This window comes from Elaeis guineensis, chromosome 16, assembly GCF_000442705.2.
Source record: "Elaeis guineensis isolate ETL-2024a chromosome 16, EG11, whole genome shotgun sequence".
In the NCBI taxonomy this organism is placed as follows: domain Eukaryota; kingdom Viridiplantae; phylum Streptophyta; class Magnoliopsida; order Arecales; family Arecaceae; genus Elaeis; species Elaeis guineensis.
The window spans coordinates 32,997,521-33,014,997 of NC_026008.2; the positions used below are offsets into that span (position 1 = coordinate 32,997,521).

At 36.3% G+C, this 17,477-nt stretch overlaps 1 protein-coding gene and 1 long non-coding RNA gene across 3 annotated transcripts; one reads left to right on the forward strand and one right to left on the reverse strand.

The window, feature by feature from the left end:
• The first annotated feature begins 2,140 nt into the window (after positions 1-2,140).
• LOC105059414 (peptide methionine sulfoxide reductase A5) lies at positions 2,141-11,137 on the forward strand. Of its 2 annotated transcripts, XM_073250033.1 has the most exons (6): positions 2,141-2,667; positions 6,327-6,439; positions 6,944-7,088; positions 10,415-10,465; positions 10,569-10,585; positions 10,697-10,891. In XM_073250033.1, the coding sequence occupies exons 1-6, from the start codon at positions 2,380-2,382 to the stop codon at positions 10,707-10,709; spliced, it is 627 nt and encodes a 208-aa protein (XP_073106134.1). In that variant the 5' UTR covers positions 2,141-2,379; the 3' UTR covers positions 10,710-10,891. The 2 variants fall into 2 exon arrangements, with proteins under 2 accessions (XP_073106134.1, XP_010941004.1); XM_010942702.4 differs by lacking the exons at positions 10,415-10,465; positions 10,569-10,585 and having other exon boundaries at positions 2,149-2,667; positions 10,697-11,137.
• A 1,805-nt stretch (positions 11,138-12,942) lies between these two features.
• Positions 12,943-16,799, reverse strand: LOC140854304 (uncharacterized). Its single transcript, XR_012137460.1, has 3 exons — positions 16,586-16,799; positions 16,440-16,505; positions 12,943-13,247 (listed from the first exon to the last, which is right to left on the reverse strand). It is a non-coding gene; the product is annotated as an uncharacterized lncRNA (long non-coding RNA).
• Positions 16,800-17,477: the final 678 nt, after the last annotated feature.

A 17,477-nucleotide genomic window follows, 5' to 3' on the forward strand; every position in this document is an offset into this window, starting at 1 on the left:
CACCTACTTTTTCGTTGGTTTGGAACAGATTCTCGAATTTAGGATATAATACCTTTAACCATCCTCCTCTCCATCCTCCAAACCTTTTTTGATCTTCTTTTATTTATGAATTTTGATGAAAACACCACAATTATTGATTTTTCAATAAGAATCTGATTTTTTTCAGAACAATTTTATCTCTAAGTCCAAGTACAAGATGAGAAATATCACAGATTTAAAATACTCGATATATATATATATATATATATATATATATAGACACATAGTAATGCCCATCTCATACTTGATCCAAGACAAAATTGACTAAGAACCCCTAAATAAGTATTATCCTGAAAAATAAAGAATTTGTCCTTTTTTTGCAGAATCAGTAATTAAGTGGAGTTTCTATACAAAATTCACTTGTCAAATCACAGCAGTTGAGGGAAAGAAAGAGATTTTCTTCGTATATACACCTGCAAATATGACTTACTACGTACTCTTTGAAAATCATCATTTTTTTTTAATGACCCTTTTCCATTAGATTTTAGACTGCAATGTAGATGAATAATCTATTTAAGTCTAAAATATTTTTTATTATCCTTTACCTTTCTTTACAATAAAGGTGTACTGATGCAATGATTTTTTGTCTATGATAATACTGCTTTCATATTTCAAATTTATGATACTTAGATCATAATGAAATAACCTTATCATTATGCTAATCCCTACCCTCAGTTTTCTATACAATGCAAATTGATTAAGCTTTGTAGGAATCAATGAAATAGTATGGTTATTGATGTCATAGACCCAGCTCTTCGAGAAGCAGCTGGCTGTGAGAGAGGCACTCATGATCTCAAGACACGACATTCCTGATGTGAGAATGTAGAGAACTACATGCAATGCAAAAGTAAGGGCAAGAGATCTCTATATGCTTTTAGGGTGTGAGTCGGTTCAAAGGAAGGTGTGGATTTGGATGCTGGTGTACATCCAAAAGTTGCACTTTTCATCTGGATAGTGGCCTAAGGTCCGCTCCCTATCATGAGGGTTTTAAATCAATAGAGATGAATATTCCCCCGACTTGTCTTTTTTGTGCTTTGGAGGAGTTCATGAAATGCGCTTGGTTTGAGTGTGAGCTCGATGATTTTAAAGACTTACTAGGACTTGGAGCAACCGAACACTTTGGTTGATACGTTCGTGACTCAACTTTTGTGCGGCTCTAACAGACTACATTTGAGGGAGATTATTATATGGGGGCGTATATTGTTTGTCACATTTGGTTGATAAGAAATATCTAGGTCTTCGAAGATTGCAAGCACCCGCTAAAATTTATTTTGGAAAGAGCTTGAACTCAAGCTAAGGAGATTATTGGATCACACACCAATGACAAGTCTTTGACTGCTTGGGATATTTGGGATTTTCCATCAGTTTTTGCAATGGTGAGAATGATCTTTATCTATCGGGAGCCTCCATTTTCAAATTTCTTTAAAGTTAGCTTTGACAGTAGTATTTTGGATGATGGCATGCTAGCAGGGCGGTCTTTATGATTAGAGGCCCTAACTACAAATTTATTACGTCTAGCGGTACCCTATTATCTAACATCTCAATATTAGGGTAGAATTGAAGGCAATATGGGAGGGCATCAGATATGCCCGATAGGTGCTCGAGGTGGAATTTATTCTGCTAAAGGAGGATTCAGTTAGCTACTGAAGGCATCATCTTTGTGGCTGGTTGGATCCCAAGTCAGATCCAGAAAATCTTGCTTCTCCTTTGCTGTAAATATTTGGAAGTTAGCTACTGGAGGCATCATCTTTGTGGCTAGACATGTTTATCAAAAGACGAATGGGGTGGCAGGTTGGGTTATCTTTTATTGATGAGCATTCTTATTGAAGCTTCATGGATGGATTGGCTGCCAAGCTTGATGACATTAATGGATGTTTTGTTCTTTAATTTTTTTGAACGTATTTGTACTATAGTATAGATAATTATTTTAGCAAAAAATATTAATAATAATAATAAAGAGAGAGAGAGAGAGAGAAAAATTATTGAAAAAAAAAAATTGAGAGACGTAATTTTTGAGAATAAATATATAATTAAAAAATATTTGTAGGAGTATATAATAAAAAAATTAATAGAAAAGGGTTCTTAGCAACCCAAACGAGCGTAGAATCCTCTCCGCAATCTAACCCCGTTTTTTCGAAGTCTGACACTAACTGACGATCAAATTTGTTTCCTTGCGTACTTGACTCTGCCGGACGACATACCATCAGCGTGGCGGACCGCACCCTCTCTCCCCAAGTCTCCATTTCTTAGGCCATTGCCTTCTTCTTCCCTACGACCAAAAACCAAACACCCGGACGCCGATCTCGATCTCCTCCAGTCTCGCCTCGACGCCGAAATCGAATGGAGCTCCCCAACAGGGGCTTCTTCCTCCTAGGGCTTCTCCTTTTTTTCGGCGTCTTGGTGGATCCGGTGGCGGCCATCCGGTTCCCCGAGCGGATCCCGGAATCTGGACGCCAGCAGCCGACCCAGCCCCTCAGGGTCGCCTTCTTCGCCCTCGGGAGCTTCTGGCGGTCGGAAGCCGCCTTCGGATGCCTCCCCGGCGTCGTCCAGACCTCCGTTGGGTATGCCGGTGGGACGAAGACCAATCCAAAGTATCCGAATCTGGGGGACCACGCCGAATGCGTCAAGGTTGGATTGATTCCATTCTCAGTTGCATGCATTTGATGAAAATTCTTTCAACGGGTTCTTTTTTCAGTATCGATGGTATTAAATCTGCTAATTTAGAAAATAATGCTAGTTTAGATGTCGATTCTAGTAAGGAATTGGAAACTTTCATGAAAAATGTTATCTTTATTTGAGAAAGCAGTACCGGAACCTTCAATGAATAAAAAAGAAAAAGCCTTGATTGTGATTCTCATTGCCCTTTTTGTGGATCTGTAATTTAAATTTTGCTTGTTATGCTGGTGTAGGGATCATTTCTATGTACTGATTGGTGTTCTTTTTATTTCTTCCAGTAAGAATGATTTCTCCAGTTTAAGTTGAGATGTAACTGTAGTCTTTTCTTTTGCTTCTCTACTACTGTTTGCTTTAACAAATAAGAATTTAAACGCTATTTGACATAATCCTTCATTTTACCTTGTGCAACTTGACTGAGTACTTTCATTTCAGTTCTGTGAATTTGTCCAGACGATCTGAGTGTCTTTTGACATGACAAGACTTGTTATTTGTCAATTAGAAGACTATCTATTGACAGCGTTTGCTGTGCTCATCAGATGCACATAATCTTTTATTTGAGCGTGTGAAGTTTCTTTTAACTTGCTTTCTTACAATTAATTCATCACTTGGGTGTTGGTGGCCTGAGAATTCGTAAATTTTGGATTGAAAATCTATTAATAAAGGTTAATGTTTGGTAAAGCAGTGACTTGGATTTCTTTCCAGTTTGTGCATAATTGGATGACCCTCATTGGGGAATAAACATAGTGCAGGAGTTTATGCTTATAGTGACACTAGTGATCTATAATTATTCTTTTGGTATTTCCTAGTATCAGAAATAGATTTCTCCCCCTGATGAGTTACCTTTCTTTAGCTTTAGACAGCAAGGATTACCTCATTTTAGCATGGGTTAGATTTAAGGAGTAAAACATCTTCAAAATTTGCAATGTTTTGTTACCGATAATGAAGCGGACATGGATGCTCTAGGAACAGTGTCAAGTCCTGACTGTCACAAGTTAAGGTTATGTCACCTATGAGAGCAGAAAAAGGTGCATATGGTTAATCTTGATAATCATGTGGCTGTCACAGCCATCATCATTCAAGCTTTTTCATATCTAATGTGGTCAATTGTGCGTCATGACTCCAGGTTGAGAAGGTTTTAAGAAAGGATTTGCAGATCTTAACGAGCGATTTTCAACCTACTGCTTATTGTCTTAAGAATTGGTCCTGAGCCTAACCTTAGGAAAAGAGTTTGTCATGGCTCTGCGAGACCAATTGGCAAAACAAGAAGATATATCCTATAAGCTGCAACATAAACTCATGAAACTAGGAAGCAACTTTTTGAAATCACCCTAGAATTGCAAATAATTTAGGGGAAAAAAAGGTAAAATGAGAAGGATCAATATTAAAAAACTACATGTATCTCCAAAGGACAAGTTATAAGTTGAAGAGTCCAAAAAAGAAAAAAACAAGAAGAAGAAGTAGAAAAGAAAAGGTTTCAATGATCACCACACATGTTTCCTTTTTTAGTAGGGCTGCAAACAATCCATTCTATTAATGAGCAAGATCAGCTTGTTTGGGCTCAGTTCCGCTGGGAAACAAGCCAAACTCAAAGAGATGTCATAAGAGCAGAGCTTGAACACTTCTTCTTAAGCTCCTTTCAAGCTTAATCTGATCTCGATCACCTCTTTTATATAGCTAGCAAATGCAAACAACCTGCTACTCGGCTCAGCTCAGCTTGTTTGCCCCTTGCTCTTTAGTAGCCCTGAGCTCCTTTTTTTTTTTTAAATTTTAATTTCTTCCAAAAGAAGTTGTCTTTTAGTTGATACACATTAAATGTCTTACCAATACTTCTGTGGCTTTCCTACCACACTATCAATTAACAAGGAATATGTATAGAGGAAGTATTGACATTTATATTTATCAACCAATTAAAGGATTTACTTGCATTTCTGTTATGTACATTTTATTTTGTAAAATATAAATTCATATTTGTCTTCCCAACCTGTTTGGAAGGAATAACTCTTAATATGATTAACTTATGAGGTGCTTAGGAAAGGCCAATTTCTTCATTAAATACTTAAATTCAAGTTTTAAGATTTTAAAGCAAGATGCTACTTTTATATCTTTTTTAACAATAAGTACCATGGTGATAACTACACCTAACTTAGATCATCTTTACCATTAGTCCAATGAAAGCAAATGTAGAGCCATTCCTTGCTCCAAGAAAATATCTGTGCAGGAACATGCCATCCTGATTAACAGTATGCATTTCTCCAGATCTGCAGCATTCTCAAATATCTATACACTGACAGTAATAGAATCATATTGCTAATCTAATTGTCGCATGTAAGCTTTTTGTTTTTCACTAAAGTAATGTATAATTTGGAAAATGAATAATCCTAATTTGCTTCTTCATAGCCTTAAAGGCTAAGTTTATTGCAGTTATTCTATCAAGTACTTTTAGTTTCATCACGAAAATATCTTAATATTTAATCTGCAATGAGATTCATTTATATATATTCTCAATTTCAAAAAGCTAAAACTTGTCTATTATTGATAAAATACATGGTCTTCATTGCAATTTTTAATAAAGTAATCCTCAAATAATCTGGCTACACCAAAGAAACAATGATTGCGACTGGGATTTGCTATTGCTTCAAAATTTACTGCTACTTCTTACTCACATATCAGTATTTTTTTTCCATGCAAGTTAGCCTCTGCCACTCTACCAGTATGGGTTAAATCTAATCTGGAAGTCAAAATTGCAAGAAGGTTAGGATATCCATTCTGTTAAAACACATGTTCAAGAGTATCCATAAACGTTATCATGCAGTAGATCCTAGCTTGTGTACACATAGATGGTAGTGTATCAGTGCAAATTCCTAGCAGGTACTCCATTGTTGACTATTGTTATTCCATGTTAAGGGTAACTTATATGACATCAAATTTAAGTAAAAAATAAAGGAATAATGTGCACAACTCAAAAACCAGTTATTCATGTTTTAAATGAAATTTCAGTGTCTTACCATTTAGGCTATTTTCCATATTAATATCATTATAATTTCTTCTTTCTAACATGTCAGATTGGGTTGAGCACTATGAGAATGATTGGATTGACTTGGATACCTACAAGCCATTGACAACTTATGCTAATTCTTTATTAACAACATTCAGCAGTAGTCGTGGTGGTGATGCACATAATGAAGCTTTAGTTTACCCCTTTTTTTACTGGGATGAATTAAAAACGAGCACCTTCCAGCTATTGCTTTGTTTATTTTTTATTCACATCCCAAACCATGAGAATATTGCAAATGGTGAAACCTGGCACTCTTTTATGCTTTATTGTATTGTCAGGTGCTCAATTTCTTTTGCTAGATGTTAAAATTATGTTCCCATACTTGAATTCATTTGTTCACTTATCTAATTTCCATGGTCCAGGTGGAGCTCTTAATTTGGCATTCCATCATAGTTTATGCAATGATATGGGATTCATTTTACCTTTTGAAGCAAAATGATTCCCAAGTTCCTTATGATATATATGTGTACACATGCCCATCAAGCTTTCAATTTCCTTTGTCGTGCATGTTTGAAATAGTACTTATTTCTTATCCTCTTTTGGTAAAATTATGCAGGTTGAATATGATCCCAAAGTGATTCAATTCAAGCAGCTTTTGGATGTCTTCTGGGCGAATCATGATCCTAGGCAGGTCTTTGGCCAAGGACCAGATGTAGGTAACCAATATAGGTAATTGAACTCTTAAAGAAAAAGAAATCTCAAACTACTGATAGTGTCTGCATTTTAAACAGGAAAAAAATAATAGAGCTTTTCAAGTAGTGAAATATTAATTTGAACCTATAGCAGCCACTAAAACAATGCTCATAGCTGATACTCCTTGAGGAGTGTTGACCAAATCTATAGCACTACATATGAAAGGAGCAAGTGAATAATCTGGATTATCTATTTGATTGAGCAAACTTTTCAAAGGTTGATCAAAAAACATGGCAGAAGTTGGAAAATTTTAATCAATTAGAAGATGAAGTCATTTCTTGTAATGTTAAACCTGCATATTCCGTATTGTTCAGTTCTAGGCTTAAGCATACAGGGGTGTCTGCAGGTATCCATACATCGGAGGGATGTAAAGTTTGATGTTATATAACATCTGATATATCCTTGGTGTTTGAGAATCTTGTGATTGAACTTTTTAAAAATTTGCATCCCTTTTAAACAAGGGCTTTGCTGACTCTGCAGATCAATTATATTCACAAATGGAACCCTAGAGGCTAGGTTAGCTGCTGCAAGCAAAGAAAGGGAACAAACCAAGAGTCGGAGCAGTATTGTGACTACACAAATCCAACAAATTGGAACCTTCTATCCTGCTGAATTTGAACACCAGGTATTTGCCCTTTAGCTTTAGTTTTTGGATATGATATGCATTCATATTTATCACTCAAAATGATAGTGCATTTTGTTTTCACTAATTTGTTTTGAACTCACTGTATTCATCACCTCGTGCTGTGGTTGGTGAATAATTGATTGTTAGCCTCGTGTCAGTTTTGTGGAAGACAGAAAGTTCAGTTGCAAACAAGAATTAATTGATAAATGTCATTCCTTTTTTTTTTTTTTAATAGACCAAGAGAGTGAAGTTGCTAAGTTTTTAATACAATTTGTTACATATCCATATAAGTTAGAAGCAACTTGGAAATTGCCAGATAAGTTTTGGATTTAAATGATTCAGGTATCCTGCCAGGAACAACTCATCATGCATTTGGTTCGGTTGCCTTAACTTTTTCCTTGTCTAAAAGAACATATTTGAAGTTTGAACTAACAAGGAATGAGGGTAAGCTTTTTTTACGTCTTTGTTTGTAGTTTTTGCTTGTTTTGTGTGGCAAAAGGGCCATGCTTGGGAGTTATATTTGTGCCTAAACTAGATTAACTCAAACATTCATGATTTTTTTAAATGTCACATGACTTTGGTATTTCTCCATGCCCAAGATATTGATGACAGAACCAGGATGGTCTTGGCACTAGCCAAGTTAGTAAGAATAAAATGAAAGTAGTGGGTACTGACATTCTCTTCTACAGAGTTTTCATTATTTTTCCTGCTATTGAGGGTTCCTTTATCACTGGTTCCCCCCCCAAAGAGATTATCTGCAACCATCCATTTCTGATAGCTGAGTGGAAGTCATAGTGGAGATAACTAGCTCAGAAAAGGCATCCTTAAAAGAGTTCATGGAAGGCTGTTCGATGGATAATTTTAGAACCTCTATCCAATGTTGTCATAAAGGACCATTCAGGTAGCAAGCCTGTTCAGATAATAATCATAGAACCTCTATCCAACATTTAGAAAAGTGTCAAAGATTTAGAGACTTTCTTCTTTTTCCTTGAGAAGATAGATTTAGGGATATTGAGTTGTGATCTGCTTTGAGATTCCAGCAATATTGACAAAACAAACATGGGAATTGTTATTGGACCCTTTATTTATGTGGCATTGCTTCTTTTTAGTTCTTACTGGTTCAAACGGCTACATTGTTGTCCTTTCTTACCTCCAATTGTAGCTGCAGGAATTTTGAGGTATTCCTTTGCTTTCATTTTTGAATAGGTAGACTTTTCCGAATTCGAGATAGAGTGACAATGTCAATTCTGGAAATGATGGTGGTGTGGAGCTGAAATATGACAATAGCAATATTGAGAAGCACAAGAAGCTGATCAGCTAGAAGCTATAAAATGCTGAATGAGCTGAGGCATGGGAAGAAACACAACATGTATTTTAGTTTGGATCGTGGAAAATCAACTTGAGGTTCTATCAGAGGATTTTTGGGACAAGAGATGTCTTGATTTGCTAATATGTAAAAGAGGGGTCTCTGTATGCAGTTAATTTACAAAGGAAAGGGTCAATGCAAAAAGCCCAGAATATATTTTGTGACAAGAAAGTGAGCAGTTTATATTTTCTATTGAGCCAAAAGGATAGCCTCAATCTCTTTCTTTTTCACTAGTGAATAACTATAAAAGGATTGCTCAGTGGTTTCTAGACCTTGTTTGAAAGAATGTGGTTGGAACATGTAAGCAACAAGAGACAAGAGAGAAAATATTATGGTGATTAAATTCTCCTGCTAATTGAAACTCATGAACAAATATGAAATTGATGGAGGTGTTTAGGTATGTAAGAGAATCTGTCTTTCTAACTGGCAAAATATTAAAGATATTGATCCAAGGATGGTGATCAGGATTATTGAGAAAATTTTGAACATTAGCTATATTACAAGAAATCGATTAGGAGGGAAAGATTGGAATTTCTGTAGATCTTATATGGTCTGAGTTGATGAAGGTAATTATATTTCCTTTTTCGCAAACTTCTATCTGGTAAAAACATGATATTTGAACTGATGGTACTAAATCAAGTAGAAGGAAGTAAATCGAGTGACACTGAGAATTTAATAATTTGGGGTTGCAGAGTTGGAGTCAAAGTGGTTGTGTTCAGTGTGGGCTATGGAAAAAGCACCTAAGTTTAATTTATCTTCGATCTTGTTTTTTTTCATTGGTCGAGGTCAGTTCTCATGCTTAATCTAGAGATGTCTTTCAGACCTAAAATTTTTGAGAAGTTATCATTTTGTTGGAATTAGGAAAGATCATAGGAGACTAGGCTTGATGTCAAATCTGAGCATGAAAAGCAATCCAGCTTGCCAAATACTTGGAAGTATAGATCAGGCTTTTGAAAGAAAAATTCAATGCCAAGAAGATTGGATTGGTTATTTGGAACATGCAAAGAAATAGTATAAATCTTAAGATAATCTGATATCTGTTTTATGGTTTGAGAAGTATATAAGCACTGAGGAGTAGAAAGAAGGAATTTGGACGATAACTTTAGGAGCAAGTTGATGTCCACTTGAAAGCAGTAAGTCTTTAGCCCTTCAACATTAACACTGCACTATAAGTTTTCTATTTAGTCTTCACAATAACCATAAAAGCTCATCTAAACCATCATATGTATTCTAAAATGTGACTATTTTTATATGCTAATGTGCAGCAAAGACCTAGGGAGACACCAACACCTAGGGCAGCTTAGAGAGTCAGAAATGAGAGGAGGCTTAAAATAACATGGATATAAGTTGCAAGGAAAGATTTGAGATCTAGCTCTGAAAAAGGACCTTGTACCTAATGGGAGTGCATATCGATAAGGATTAATAAACTCAACTGAGACAATTGGTTTGTAGAGGTCATGACTTACAAAATAACTGAGCTGATCACCCACCTAACATGTTTTCTCCTGGGTAACATTCCACCACTTTTGTTGCTTAATCACCCTGATACAGACCATATAATGAACTACATATTAGTTCTGAATCAAACTGGGTAAGGATCAGGTGATTATAAGCTTTTGACAACTTGAATGACATAATGTGTTGAATATTGATCATGCATGAACTGCCGGCCATTATTGGAGATGGTTAAAATTGATATAAACATTTAGATTATCTCTACTCTGTTGTACAAACCTATTATGCAGCTGTTTCGATCCTTGATTGAATGGCTTTCCGTGCATAAACAGTTCAATTTATGATCAGGCATGTCCTGCTTATGCCATAAGATGATTTGTAATGCATGCATCATCGTGCATTCATCCCGTTTATGTGAAAGTTTCACACTGTTTCAATAGGTTTCTCATTGGTCATGCGAATGGCTTTTGCTAAGCCTTGACAATGAGATATATTTGGCTTTCAGATTCAGGTGCTACCATATTTTGCACCTGCAAACCTCAGGGCCAGAAGAAAGGTTCACTGTTGTGTGATAGGCATCTAATTTACAGTCATGACTGTTGCAAGTTTGTTGACTTTATTGACAATGAATCTTGTCAAATCTTGTCAAAATGTAACAGGTTCAGATGCTCAAGATGTACCTTGCTTCTAACTTTGTGCTTCAACCAAAATGCTTCCTTCGGTTTGCATTGACACATGAATCCTCCTAAAACCTCTTTATGATGACTGTAATTTGTATGTTTTGTAGAAATTTGAGCTGAAGCGTAACCATTTTCTCCTGCAATTGATTGGAAACATGCCAGAAGAGGAACTTATGACATCAAGCCTAGCTGCAAAGTTGAATGGCTATGCTGCTGAGCTTTGCCCTCCACGGATCCAAAAGAAGATCGATGCCAAGATTGATGAGATACTAAAAAATGGTTGGCCTATACTAAGGGACGTCTAGCTGCGTTGGGGCAAGGAAGCTTTGGTGTGATGAATCTTCTTGCATTACAGTCTAAGTTCTTGTACCAAACGGCCAATATCTTGCAGCAGGTGAGGGTGGGAATTGGTGTTGCATGGTGCATGTTTAGAGGGTTTTGGGTGCTGGTGATGCTGACATCTCCACCCTTTCTTTTGTATCTATTGTTTATTTGTAACATTCTCTCTGTTGAATGTAATGAAGTGCGTCAGATTTGTTGTTGGCTGAGTGAATTGGGCAACAACCACACAACATCAACAACCTCAAAAGAGGACTAGAGCCCTGTTATGCTTCTCTGCAAAATTCTCTGCTTTGCTTCCAATCCGTTTGTATCCATGGGATCCCTTGTCGAAGCTTCATCTGTGACAAAACCTTATCATCTAAGCTAGCTAAATGGAAATATGATGGTAGGTTTCTTATTTCTTTTGTTAACCAATGTCAGGATCACTTGTGAAAGCGTAAGACTTTGGAAACCTGCAGAGGTTTCTAACGAAAGGAGATTGACCGTAAATATGTCACGAATAGGCTGAGTGGTGTCTAGTGATTGCATCTAGTAAAAGAAGATTATACCATCCACTTGACAGAAGGGATTTATGGTGTCACCAACGTTGCAAATTCAGAAAAACAAAGTTAATATACAGTTAGATGTCCCATGAGATAAAGAACAGGCATAAAAGTTCAACTTCCGAGTCTAGCCTCTCTCCTTGAAAGGGAAAGATTATGTGATTAGAAGAGGGTTCCAATCAGAAAAACTAGAAGAGGGTTCCTTGAAAGGCACAGGCACGGGACCATTTCCATTACATGTGAGTCTGCGACTCGCTGTGTGCTAGTGTCCAATACAAGTCCACTTGCAGGTTGAGAAACAATTAGTGGCATTAATTCAAGCATCATATAAGCATTATACAACAGGTAAAAGGTGATGTAGTTACATGTCCCTTCAGTCACATAGGTTTCCTGGTAATGAGAAACAAAGGGTGCCCTAACGCACCCAAACTCTATATTTTTGAAGTTAAAGGCTGCGGACAGTCCCTGTAACTTGATAATTAACACAGACATCAGAAAATAAGCAAGTTTGGTTGCAGACAAAATGCAAGCTTTTATCAGCTCAATTTTGAGCATGGTCATACCAATCCTGGATAAATTTATAACCTGCCAGATAATTCGAGGATAAACAATAGTGTCTGACAACTGTTAAAACATTCTTCGACAGCAAGTATTGAGATAGCACAATACGTTTTCAAAATGTATCCAGGCCACAAGCCAAACCAACAGACAAAAGAATATGTTGACAATTGAGAAGAGAACTAATCAAAATACTAGGAGAAAAGGGTAAAGATCACAAACAGCTACCATCACTTTGTCTTTGATATCTTGTGTTGTAAGATTAATTTGTGCTGTAACCAATACATAAGTTAAAGCTTTGATAACCTGTGTGATTAGATTAATTTATTCTATAATCAACACAAAGTTTTGCAATTTTCGGGAATAAAGAATCAAGTAGAATTCAATAATGAATCTTAACTCTAATGGAATCCCATAGGGAGAAACTGAGCACATTAATGATCTATGATGTTTATAACATAGATAATATCTAAATCTGCATTAAAAAATACTAATTTAATTCATCCCAACAAAAGAAGTCAATGCAACACTAGAATTCATGACCACTCAGCAGGTCAACCTGATGTATCTTGGCATAGTTATTCACTAAAGTGAAGTTTTGCTGTGTGTGACCTCTGTCAGGATTTTATTGATGAAATTTTGGGCATTCAAGAACCAAAAAACTTCGATGCAGCGCCATCATTCAAGCCTGCTTTGAGTTTCAATTATGGAAAGAACTTGATGGAACCGATATGCCATTTGAACCAGCCTCTAGCAAAAGCCACTGGCTGTAGCGCCATAAGTTAATCCAGATTTAGCCCACCAAGTCTTACTGGGGCCCATTTCTCCCAGAGCTTATGAAATTTCCAGAATCATAAATATGTAAAGCTCATGAAAATATGTCAAAATAAGGGGAGAATGTGCACTGGAAGTAGGAACAAAGGAACTACAAATATTGTTTTCACAATGGAGATACTTAAAATTGTCATCTTTACTTTTTTTTAAAAAAAAATCCAAAATATGAGGGGATGAAGTCCTCTTTTATCAGAATAAGATAAATGTCAACCATCCTCCTTGCAGTTTTCTTGGGAAAGATAGGAGGAACCTTAAGCATGATGCTGCAACAAATCAAAATAAACACTCAAATCATGCTCTTGTAAATCAAGAAACAAAGATATGCATTTCCCATTCAATGGTGTCCTTTTGCCTCAGCTTTTTTATGAGATTTTGCCTTTGCCTGGAAAAAGAAAGAAACAAGTTATTGCTAAAAACAGGTGTTTATACAAGTGAGATCATGTACTTATAATATAAATATTTTAACAGTCTAATATGAACAGGTTACCTCAGTGAAAATGCCATACTTTCACAAAGAATGCCATGAAGGTAAACAGGTCTAATGTTACACCCCAAGGCTAATTACCTTAGGGTGGAATACTAACAATTAGAGCTATGAAAAAAAAAAAATGAAAGAATGACTATTTTAATATGCCTTTGTGAAGTAAAATGGTTACAAGGTGACAAAGTTTTGTGAAACATTCAAGCCTTCCTAATATCAAGCAGCCATACACCAATTATAAGATCACCAAACACCAATAGTAAGGTCAAGATTTGACAAAGTAGTGCAGTGTCTCCAACCCACCACACTACCAAAGTGAATGGCCTTCAATGTTCCCTGACCTGTGGTAGATTGCATGGCATGCCATACCGGTCAACGATTCATGCTGTAACACTTTCAAAGGAGGGAAAGAAGAAATCGAAGTTGCAGATCCATGGTAACTCAACAAAAAAAAAAAAAAGGGAACCTTCTTGAAACAGCATCTATGAGAAATGACTACCATATTATGAATACAAACTGAACCTGTTAGACTAGTTTAACTAAAAAATAAATCCAAAATCACCACGAAGAGCATCAAAGTGCTATAAACATAAATAGTCAAAATTTAAAAAAAAAATGGAAACAGAGTTACTGTTGTTAAGCAGTAAATTGAGTTTTCTTTCTAGTGATAACCTATATGGAATTATGAATATCATTTTTGAAATGGTGTCTATGAGAAATGACTACCATATTCTGAATACAAACTCAACCTGTCAGACTAGTTTAACTAAAAAATAAATCCAAAATCATCACGAAGAGCATCAAAGTGCTATAAACATAAATATTCAAAATAAAAAAAAATGGAAACAGAGTTACTGTTGTTAAGCAGTAAATTGAGTTTCTTTCTTGTGATAACCTATATGGAATTATGAATATTGGCAATAAGTCATGTGCAATCTAGTCTCATGAAATAATTGGTTAGTAAAGAACTTGATATTATACATATAAAGTCTACATCTACATTACTGACTTCTTTCAGATAAAAATTTTACTAAAAAAATGCACATGTCAAATGCTACTGGAGTATTCTTCCATGGTCTCATTGTCCAACCCATGAATATATAAACATTGAAGGTTAGCAAACAAATTTAAATTCACTATTACCAACAAAAAAAAAGAAGAAGAAGAAAGATAAAACATGGTTCCTACCAATTACAAGTTCCAATAAAATCATTAGTACTGAGATAGGTTAAAAAGTCTAACAAATCAAGCCATTCAAGATGGGAAAGAGTAGGGCAGTCACAACCTTGTCAGATGCCATTAGGTATCCACAAATTTATGAGTTCTTGGATAACATGGTGGAATTGAACATGATGCCCTTCTTCACAATGAGAATGTCATCACCAATACCAAATTGCATTCTCCTTGACGAGCTTCCATTGGCCAGGGTACTACATCAGGCCTCTTCAAGAGATTTAGGACCTCACTCAGGATCAATTAGAGATTATCAATAGTCGGTGGGCAGAAAAGGTTAGGAGATTTTGTTTTGGCTGTTGGAATGGGTTTCCAAGCAAGCTGAACAATGCCAACGCAATGATACTGGCCTTAAACAGGATGGGGATGAGCAAGAGGGTCGTGTGGAGGAGAGCCCCATTGAGAGACAGTTGAGTTGCCTCTCTCTCTCTCTCTCTCTTCCTTGATATTTGGGTTCTCCCTCCACATTCTTAAGTTCAATTGGTCTCTCTCCATGTCATTGCCCTAGGAATAGAAGGTTCCCCTTTATACATGAGAGAGAATTCAATGGATATTGCAAGAAAAGAACGGTTATGTAGAAATGGGTGTTGTAGAAATGGTGAGATCAATCTTAGTTTTAAGCCTATGAAGTTGGGCAGACCCATTGCCGATTTGGTCATGCCATTGACACTCCCCAACCCCCTCTCCTTCCTATCATCCCAAACCAATGGCCATCATCACCCATGACGCCATCTCCAAGATGGACCACGCCTTCTGGAACGAGAGGGTGTGTTGCAACAAGAATGCCATGCCCAATAAGGACAATTAGGAGCAGATGAAAGTGGATAGAGGAGGAGGACTGGGCATTGAGGGAGGACAAAAGAGTGATGGGAGATGAGAAGAGTGCATCGAGTGCGATGGGGATCAAAGAGAGATTAAAGGTTTTTGTAAATAGCCATTGGATAGAAGGGTAGTTTAGTCTTCTAAACTGCTTGGTTACAGCATTGTGGGGCAAATAATGGACTGTACAACATTGATACATAAAATGGCTAATTGACACTTTTAAAAAGTTCTGATGGCTAAATGTTTCTCGCTGAAACTTGAGAGGGTCAAAGTATATTTTTCCCTCATGCTTCCCATGACCATGCATATCAATGAGTCCAAAAATGCGGGATTTTTTTTTTTTTTAAAAAAAGGATGCAAGCAACAGTCCTATGATTCTATAAGCAAGATGGAGAGAGTTCCTCAAAATAATGTACTATTACTAGGTTTAACTGATTTTGTGTGTGAAATGCTAATTCATCATTGCTTCCAGCATCCCTCCCCACCCCACACACCACCCCCCCCCCCCCGGCCAAAACATAAAAAAATTAAAATTAAAATAAAAAACAATAAATGAACTATTTTAAGTAATGAAATCTGTTTTGTAGTTGCTATCTGATTTATCCTACATAGAATTCGTGAGTAATTCATGGTCATCAATATACCATCACTCAACGAGTACGCCTTCAAATGGGAAATTATAAACATCAAGCCGTTCCCATATGACATACGTTTCAAACAACTTACTGAATTTCCCAAAAAATGCAATGACAACACAATCTTGGCTGAGAAATCATGAAGCATATAACAGCAAGAGGAGCAACCATAATTATAAGTATACCAATAAATGACATAACAGAATCTTAAAAGCATTAGATCGAAGATGCTGGCTTGGATTTAATATAATACAAAAATATGAATCCAAACAAGTGAATCACATCATTCCAATCCGAGATCCAGCGGATAACAGTATATTTCACTCCCAATCTCATGCTATAAAAAAATGGATAATGATTGGCAAATGGATACAGGATGAAAGGAAAGGGTCCAATCTGATACCTGGAGATAGGACAGCTTCATGCTCCCGTAGACGACGCCGAAGGTGAACGCCGATGCGCGAGCTACCTATCAAAGTTCATAAAGAGATGGATTCAGAAAGGAAACCCGAACAAAGAATGGGAGGGAGGAGAGAGAGATAGACTGACGAAGGCGATGGTGCTGACGCCGGAGTAAGGACCGGGAATCGCCATGGATGAGGGAAGAGAAAGGGCAGCAGAAGCTCCAGCGGTTGGAGAGAGTTGAATCTAGAGAGACCGGGTGATTATGTGGGGAGACGTCAAAACCCTAGTGGTCGACGTTGGGACTCTTTTTTTCCCCTCTCCTCACTACCGTTGTTTTCCCTTTTATTTTTCTTGGTTTTGAAAACATTACATATTGATTCTCCAAAGACGTCACTCGCACGAGATAAGGTACTTTACATTTTCAATATTCTCTCGATTCAACCTGATTTGGATGGAGATTCGATGGCAATTTCATCTATATTGATTTTAAAAAAATTAAAAAAATAATATATTTTTTAAAAATATTTATCAAAATATAATTTAAAATAAAAAAAATATATAATAGGACGATTTTATGTGTTAACTCATCATCATTCATATCATGTGAAACATGAAGTCAGCAACTAATAAATCATTCTAAAATATATTGATTCTATAAGTTCTCAATCGTAGAGCAACTTATCGAGTCGCTCTATAATAGAGCAATTTTGTGAGGAGGGGGAGCAAAGGAGTGGAGAAAGCGATAGGGATGGTTGAATCACGGGGGTTTGTGGTTGAAAAAAATACAAAATCGCTCTATGATAGGGTGACTTATAGGATCGCTCATATTTTAGGATGACATATTACTTATTTACTCTATCTTTTACGTGACATGAATTATAGTAAGTCAGCATATAAAGTCGTCCTATCATAGCGTAATTTTATTTTGGACAGTATTTTGATAAATATTTTGAAAAGTATATTTTTTTCATAATTTTTTTAAATTAACATTATTTAGATAAAATAATAGAGATTAGATCTAATTTTTATTAAAAAA

Coding starts and splice junctions, on each gene's coding strand:
- LOC105059414 (XM_010942702.4), top strand. CDS start 2,380: ATGGAGCTCCCCAACAGGGGCTTCTTCCTCCTAGGGCTTCTCCTTTTT. Junction 2,668..6,326: donor ACCACGCCGAATGCGTCAAG/GTTGGATTGATT, acceptor AAAATTATGCAG/GTTGAATATGATCCCAAAGT. Junction 7,089..10,696: donor CTGCTGAATTTGAACACCAG/GTATTTGCCCTT, acceptor TATGTTTTGTAG/AAATTTGAGCTGAAGCGTAA.